Source organism: Salvelinus sp. IW2-2015, unplaced genomic scaffold (assembly GCF_002910315.2).
Source record: "Salvelinus sp. IW2-2015 unplaced genomic scaffold, ASM291031v2 Un_scaffold5267, whole genome shotgun sequence".
NCBI classification, from domain to species: Eukaryota; Metazoa; Chordata; class Actinopteri; order Salmoniformes; family Salmonidae; genus Salvelinus; species Salvelinus sp. IW2-2015.
In genome coordinates this window covers 20,506-28,887 of record NW_019946532.1, presented here as the reverse complement: position 1 = coordinate 28,887, position 8,382 = coordinate 20,506, and the positions used below count along the sequence as shown (strand labels likewise).

The 8,382-nt window shown below is 50.9% G+C and overlaps 1 protein-coding gene across 1 annotated transcript; it reads right to left on the bottom strand.

Moving 5' to 3' along the window:
* Positions 1-843: 843 nt before the first annotated feature.
* On the bottom strand, positions 844-1,520 carry LOC139026615 (ribosome-binding protein 1-like; the record flags this gene model as incomplete). The annotated part of the gene is made up of 1 exon (XM_070441945.1): positions 844-1,520. A coding segment is annotated over exon 1 (677 nt), but the record flags the coding sequence as incomplete, so codon positions are not given.
* Positions 1,521-8,382: the final 6,862 nt, after the last annotated feature.

Here is an 8,382-nt window from a genome sequence, read left to right as displayed (position 1 = left end):
TGTGTGCCAGCTCATGTTTATTTTACTGTAGGATATGTAAAAACATGAAAGTGTTCAATACATTACAGTCGCCGGGTGCCTTAGTTACAACTATGTAAGAGAAAGGGTATGTGTAGGAACGCGGCAACAGCTTCTTTCTATAAGGACACATAATAAAATGCACCGACCACAAAGACCCACGGTCAGCAAGACGCCCAGTCAGATGTCACGCCCTGACCTTAGAGATACTTTCTATGTCTCTATGTTGGTTTGGTCAGGGCGTGAGTTGGGGTGGGTATTCTATGTACTATGTTGTGTATTTCTTTGTGTTTTGGCCGGGTGTGGTTCTCAATCAGGGACAGCTGTCTATCGTTGTCTCTGATTGGGAACCATACTTAGGTAGCCCTTTTTTCCCCCACCTGTCTTTTGTGGGAAGTTGACCTTGTTTAGGGCACATTGCCTTTGAGCTTCACGGTTTGTTTTGGTAGTGTTTATTGTTTTGTTCGGCGTCATTTTGATTTAATAAAGAACATGTACGCTCACCACGCTGCACCTTGGTCCCGTCATTTCAACAGCCGTGACAGATGATAAAAACATCAGTAGCCTAAACATCATTATAAGCATCAAGTGTGCTTGATAAATAGTGAAAATCAGCACAAAAGCAATAATGGCATTATAATGAATATAAGTGTCGATATGACAGCGAGCAGAAATGGTCAATTATTGTCAGTGCTTGCTGTTCTGTACAAACTTCTTCCATGTGTTGGAATGGCGAACGTGTCTGTTTCCAGGCGCGCCTTCTCATTTCTTTGTCATCAAAACGGAGCTAATTATGCATTGCCCGCTTCCCCTCGCTCGACTCACCCGCTTCCCCTCGCTCGACTCGCCCTCTTCCCCTCGCTCGACTCGCCCGCTTCCCCTCGCTCGACTCGCCCGCTTCCCCTCGCTCGACTCGCCCGCTTCCCCTCGCTCGACTCGCCCGCTCCCTCATGCTCGACCGCCGTTCCCTCGCTCGACTCGCACCGCTTCCCTCGCTCGACTCGCCCGTTCCCCTCGCTCGAACTCGCCCGCTTCCCCTCGCTCGACTCGCCCGCTTTCCCTCTGCTCGACCTCGCCCGCTTCCCCTCGCTCGACTCGCCGTCGCTCCCCGCTCGACTCGCCCGCTTCCCTCGCTCGACTGCCCGCTTCCCTCGCTCGACCCGCCGCTTCCCCTCGCTCGACTCGCCGCTTCCCTCGCGTCGACTCGCCCCGCTTCCCCTCGCTCGACTCGCCGCGCTTTCCCCTCGCTCGACTCGCCCGCTTCCCATGCTCGACGCTCCGCTTCCACGCTCGACTCGCCGCTTCCCCTCGCTCGACTCGCCGGCTTTCCCCTCGCTCGACTCGCCCTTCCCATCGCTCGACTCGACGCTTCCCCTCGCTCGACTCGCCCGCTTCCCCTCGCTCGACTCCCCTCCTCGCTCGACTCGCCCGCTTCCCTCGCTCGCGACTCGCCCAGCTTCCCCCTCGACTCGCCGCTCCCTCGCTCGCTTCCCCCCTCCCATCGCTCGACTCCCCGCTTCCCTCGCTCAGACTCGCCCGCTTCCCCGCTCGACTCGCCCGCTTCCCCTCCGCTCGATACTCGCCCGCATTCCCACTGCTCGCTCCGCTCGTCCCCCTCGACTCGCCCGCTCCTCGCGACTCGCCGCTTCCCCTCGCTCGACTCACCGCTTCCCCTCGCTCGACTCACCCGCTTCCCTCGCTCGCGCTCCGCTTCCCTCGCTCGACTGCACCCGCTTCCCCTCGCTCCAACCCCTTCCCCTCGCTCGACTCACCGCTTCCCTCGCTCGACTCACCCGTTCTACAATCATACTACTTCACCTATTTCATCTGTTGTTATAGAGTCAAATTAGTTTTAGTATAGTTTTAGTTCAGTTTAAGGCCTTTCAAACGTCAGGAAAAGGAACGGTGCGGGCTAATGTTGGGTGAAGGAGGGGAGCAGGCCCTACTGTGGTGTGAAGGAGGGGAGCAGTGTGCCCTACTGTTGGGTGAAGGAGGGGAGCAGGCCCTACTGTTGGGTGAAGGAGGGGAGCAGCTACTGTGGTGAGAGGGAGCAGTCGTAGTGTGGTGAAGGAGGGGAGAGCCCTACTGTTGGGGAAGGAGGGAGCAGGCTCTGTTGAGGTGAGGAGGGAAGAAGGCCCTACTGTTGCGTGAAAGGAGGGGAGCAGGCCCTTTGTTGGGTGAAGGAGGGGACAGGCCCTACTGTTGGTGAAGGAGGGGCAGGCCCTTCTGTTGGGTGAAGGAGGGAGAGGCCCTACTGTTGGTGAAGGAGGGGAGCCGGCCCTTCTGTTGGGTGAAGGAGGGAGCAGGCCTACTGTTGGTAAGGGGGGAGGCAAGGCCCTACGTGGGTGAAGGAGGGAGCAGGCCCTTCTGTGTGGTGAAGGAGGGGAGCAGCCTACTGTTGGGTGAAGGAGGGAAGCAGCCCTACTGTTGGGATGAAGGAGGGAGCAGGCCCTTACTGTTGGAGAAGAAGGGAGCAGGCCCTATATGTTGGGTGAAGGAGGGGAGCAGGCCCTACTGCTGGTGAAGGAGCGGAGCAGAACCACTGTTGGAGAAGAGTGGGAGCGACCCTACTGTTGGGTGAAGGATGGGAGCAGACCCTACTGTGGAGAAGGATGGGAGCAGGCCTACTGTCTGGAGAAGGATGGGAGCAGCCTACTGTTGTGGAGAGGATGGAACAGCCCTACTGTTGGAGAGGATGGGAGCAGACCCTTCTGTTGGAGAAGGATGGGAGCAGGCCAAGGGAGCGTGGCGGTACTGTTGGAGAAGGATGGGAAAGCAGCACTACTGTTGGGAGGAGATGGGGCAGACCACTTGTGGAGGAGGATGGGAGCAGGACCCTACTGTTGGGAGAGGGATGGGAGCAGGCCCTACGTGTGGAGGAGGATGGGAGAGCCCTACTGTTGGAGAAGGACGGGAGCAGACCCTACGTGGAAAGGATGGGAGCAGGCCCTACTGTTGGAGAGATGGGAGCAGGCCTACTGTTGGAGAAGGATGGGAGCAGGCCCACTGTTGGAGAAGGAGGGAGCAGCCCTACTGTTGGAAGGATGGGAGCAGACCCTACTGTTGGAGAAGGATGGGGAGCAGGCCCTACTGTTGGAGAAGGATGGAGCAGCCTACTGTTGGGAGGAGGATGGAGCAGGCCCTCTGTTGGAGAAGGATGGAGCAGGCCTACTGTTGGAGAAGGATGGAGCAGGCCCTACTGTTGAGAAGGATGGAGCAGGCCCTACTGTTGGAGAAGGATGGGAGCATAACCCTACTGTTGGAGAAGGAGTGGAGCCAGGCCTACTGTTGGCGAGAAGGATGGGAGCAGGCCCTACTGTTGAGAAGGATGGGAGCAGGCCCTTACGTTGGAGAAGGATGGGAGCAGACCCTACTGTTGGGAGGAGATGGGAGCAGGCCTACTGTTGAGAGGAGAGATGGAGCAGACTCGTTGAACGTAGCATCTGTTGGAGAAGGATGGGAGCAGGACCTCTACATGGTGGAGGAGGATGGGAGCAGACCCTACTGTAGGAGGAGGGGAGCAGCCTATGTGTGGGAGAGATGGGAGCAGACCTACTGTTGGAGAAGGATGGAGCAGGCCCTACTGTTGGAGAAGGATGGGAGCACGCCCTACGTTGGGAGGAGGATGGGAGAGGCTACTGTTGAGAGAGGATGGGAGCAGCCCTACTGTTGGAGAAGGATGGGAGCAGACCCTACTGTGGAGAAGGATGGAGAGCAGACCCTACTGTTGGAGAAGGATGGGAGCAGGCCCTTCTGTTGAGAGGAGGATGGGAGCAGACCTACTTGGAGAAGGGGGAGCAGACCTACTGTTGGAAGAAGGATGGGAGCAAACTACTGTGGGAGGAGGATGGGAAGCAGACCACTGTTGGAGATGGATGGGAGCAGGCCCCTACTGTTGGGGAGGAGAAGGAGCAGACCTTACTGTTGGAAGAGGATGGGAGCTGGCCCTACTGTTGGGAGAGGATGGGAGCAGGACCCTAACTGTTGGGAGGAGGATGGGAGCAGACCCTGACTGTTGGGAGATGGGATTGGAGCAGACCCTACTGTTTATAGAGGATGGGAGCACCTACTGTTAGGAAGGGACGGGAGCCACCCTACTGTGGAAAGGATGGGAGCAACCATGTTGGGAGGAGGATGGGAGCAGGCCCATACTGTTGGAGAAGGATGGGAGCAGACCCTACTGTTGAGAAGGATGGGAGCAGGCCTACTGTTGGGAGAAGGATGGGAGCAGACCCTACTGTGGAGATGGATGGGAGCAGACCATTGTTGGAGAAGGAGGAGCAGACCTACTGTTGGAGAAGGATGGAGCAGACCTACTGTTGGAGAAGAGGAGAGCCCTACTGTTGGGAGGGATGGAGCAGGCCCTACTGTTGGAGAAGGATGGGAGAGGCCCTACTGTTGGAGAGGATGGAGCAGGAACCCTACTGTTGAGAAGGATGGGAGCAGACCCTGGAGAAGATGGGAGCAGCTAACTGTTGGAGAAGGATGGGAGCAGACCTACACTGTAAGAAAGGATGGGAGCAGGCCCTACTGTTGGAGAAGGATGGAGCAGACTACTGTTGGAGAAGGAAGCAGACCCTACTGTTGGAGAAGGATGGGAGCAGCCTACTTGAAAGGAAGGGAGACAGACCCTATGTTGGAGAAGGATCGGAGCACGACCTACTGTTGGAGAAGGATGGGAGCAGACCCTACTGTTGGAGAAGGATGGGAGCAGACCCTACTGGTTGGAGAAGGATGGGAGCAGACCACGTGGAGAAGGGGAGCAGACCCTACTGTTGAGGAGGAGCGGAAGGCAGACCCTACTGTTGGGAGGAGGATGGAGAGAAAAGAGAAGGATGGGAGCAGGCCCTACTGTTGGAGAAGAGGAATGGGAGCAGACAAATGTTGGAAGAAGGAAGCGAGACCCTACTGTTGGAGAAGATGGGAGCAGACCCTACTGTTTGAGAAGGATGGGAGACAGGCCCTACTGTTGGAGAAGGAAGAGCAGACCCTACTGTTGGAGAAGGATGGGAGCAGACCTCGTACGTTGACGAAGGAGGAAAGTTGGAGAAGGAGAGCAGACACTAGCTGTAGAAAGGATGGGAGCAGACCCTACAAATGAGTAGGGGATGAGAGCAGCAAAGATGAGAGGAGGGGCAGACCCTACTGTTGGAGAAGGAGGGAGCAGAGCTACTGTTTGAGAAGAGCGAGGCGACAAGAAGGATGGGAGCAGCCCTACTGTTGAGGAGGAAAAAAGGGAATGGGAAGCGCGCCTTACTGAAAGGAGAAATGGGTAAGGTCAATTGAGGAGGAGGATGGGAAGAGACCCTACTGTGTGAGAGGAGGATGGGAGCTGGAACCCTACTGTTGGGAGGATGGAGCAGCCCTACTGTGGTGGAGGATGGGACACTGCTTGGAGGGGAGGGACGCAGGCCCTACTGTTGGGAGGAGGATGGAGCCAGACCTACTATCTCAGGTTCTGTTTGTGATTCTAGCATTGACCCACTGTGTTTTCTTTATTATATTTTAACTTATTTAGGAAAAGTCCGGATGGAAGGGGGGATGAACTTAACAATGGCAAGAGTAATGTGTTTTCTATTTTATTCCATGAGCAGTCCCAAATGCACTGCTTTGTATTTGTTATGGATCCATAGCTGCTGCAAAGCAGCAAGCTAGTGTGTGTGTGTGCGTTGTGTGTGTGTGTGTGTGGTGTGTGTGTGTGTCGTGTGTGTGTGTGTGTGTGTGTGTGTAGGTGTTGGTGTGTTGCTGTGTGTGTGTGTGTGATTGTGTGTGTGTGTGTGTGTCTGTGTCTGTGTCGTTGTCTGTGTCAATGTTTTGTGCTTGCTTCACCAGTCCCGCTTTCCATAAAGGTGTTTTTTAATCTGTTTCTTTTATAATCTATATTTACTGGTGCCGTCAGTTACTTGATGTGGAATAGAGTTCCATGTATCATGGCTATAAGTAGTACGTGTGCTCCCCATAGTCTGTTCTTGGAATTTGGGGATGTGAAGGAGACCTCTTGTGGCATGTCTTTGGGGATGAACGGGGTTCAGAGCTGATGCGCCAGTATTAGACAGACGCGTGGTGCATCACATGTACAATACCTCTCATAAATACAAGTAGTGATGAAGTCAATCTCTCCCTTTCCAAGCCAGGAGAGTTGACTTGCATATTATTATTAGTCCTTGTGTACATGCCAAGGCAGCTCGTGCTGGCCCTGTTCTGACCAATTGTATTTCCTTCGTCCTTTTTTGTGGAAAGCTGAACACGACTGAACGGTAGTAAGGTGCGACAAAACTAAGGCCTGTAGGACTGCCTGTTGATAAGTGTTGTTAAGAAGGTGAGCATGCGTATTGTATAGACAGACTTCTCCCCATCTTAGCTATTACTGCATCAATATGTTTTGACCATGACAGTTTACAATCTAGGGTTACTCCAAGCAGTTTAGTCCTCTCAACTTGCACAATTTCCACATTATTTATTACAGGATTTAGTTGAGGTTTAGGGTTTAGTAAGTGTTTTGTTCCAAATACAATGCTTTTAGTTTTAGAAATATTTAGGGCTAATTTATTCCTTGCCACCCACTCTGAAACTAACTGCAGCTCTTTGTTGAGTGTTGCAGTCATTTCAGTCTCTGTAGTAGCTGACGTGTATAGTGTTGAGTCATCCGCATACATATAAACTCTGGCTTTACTCAAAGTCAGTGGCATGTCGTTAGTAAAAATTGAAAAAAGCAATGGGCCTAAACAGCTACCCTGGGGAATTCCTGATTCTAACTGGATTATATTTGATTGGCTTCCATTAAAGATCACCCTTTGTTTTCTGTTAGACAAGTAACTCTTTATCCAGGGGGTGTAAGGCCATAACACATACGTTTTTCCAGCAGCAGACTATGATTGATAATGTCAAAAGATGCACTGAAGTCTAACAAGACAGCCCCCATAATCATTTTATCATCAATTTCTCTCAGCCAATCATCAGTCCTTTGTGTAAATGCTGTGCTTTTTGAGTGTCCTTCCCTATAAGCATGCTGAAATTCTGTTGTCAATTTGTTTACTGTAAAATAGCATTGTATCTGGTCAAACATAATTTTTTCCAAAAGTTGACTAAGTGTTGGTAACAGGCTGATTGGTCGGCTATTTTAGCCAGTAAAGTGGGCTTTACTATTCTTGGGTAGCGGAATGACTTTAGCTTCCCTCCAGGCCTGAGGGCACACGGTCTCTAGTAGACTTAAATTGAAGATGTGGCAAATAGGAGTGGCAATATCGTCTGCTATTATCCTCAGTAATTTTCATCTAGATTGTCAGACCCTGGTGTCTTGTCATTGTTGATAGACAACAATACTTTTTTCACCTCTTCCAAGCTGACTTTACGGAATTCAAAGTACAATTCTTGTCTTTCATAATTTGGTCCGATATACTTGGATGTGTAGTGTCAGCGTTTGTTGCTGGCATGTCATCCCTAAGTTTGCTTATCTTGCCAATGACAAAGTCATTAAAGTAGTTTGCAATATCAGTGGGCTTTGTGATGAATGAGCCATCTGATTCAATGAATGAAGGGGCCGAGTTGGCTTTTTTTCCCAACATTTCATTGAAGGTGCTCCAAAGCTTTACTATCATTCTTTATATAATTTATATTTGTTTCATAGTGTAGTTTCTTCTTCTTTTTATTTAGTTTAGTCACATGATTTCTTAATTTGTAGTACGTTTGCCAGTCTGTTGTGCTGCCAGACTTAATTGCCATACCTTTTGCCTCATCTCTCTCAACCATACAATTTTTCAATTCCTCATCAATCCATGGGGATTTAACAGTTTTTACAGTCCTTTTCTTAAAGGGTGCGTGCTTATTAGTAACTGGAATAAGTAGTTTCGTAAATGCGTCAAGTGCAGCGTCTTGTTGCTCCTCCCACCAGTTAAGTTCTAAGACACTGCCTCTCACTGCAAGAGGCGTTACTGCAGTACCTGGTTTGAATTCAGGCTGCATCATATCCGGCTGTGATGTACAGTAGCTATTACAGTGAAAGAATACCATGCTATTGTTTGAGGAGAGGGCACAATTTTGAACATGAAAAGTTATTAATGAACAAATTTGGCACATTTTGAACAGAAATGCGATGTTTCATTGGATCAGTCTAACAATTTGCACATGCACTGATGCCATCTAGTGGCAAAAATCTAAATTGCACCTGGGCTGGAATAATACATTCTGGCCATTCTCTTGCATTTCAAAGATGATGGAACAAAAAATATATAAAAGAACGGTTGTTTTTTTCTTTGTATTATCTTTTACCAGATCTATTGTGTTATATTCTACTGCATTCCTTTCACATTTCCATAAACTTCAAAGTGTTTCCTTTCAAATAATACCAAGAATATGCATATCCTT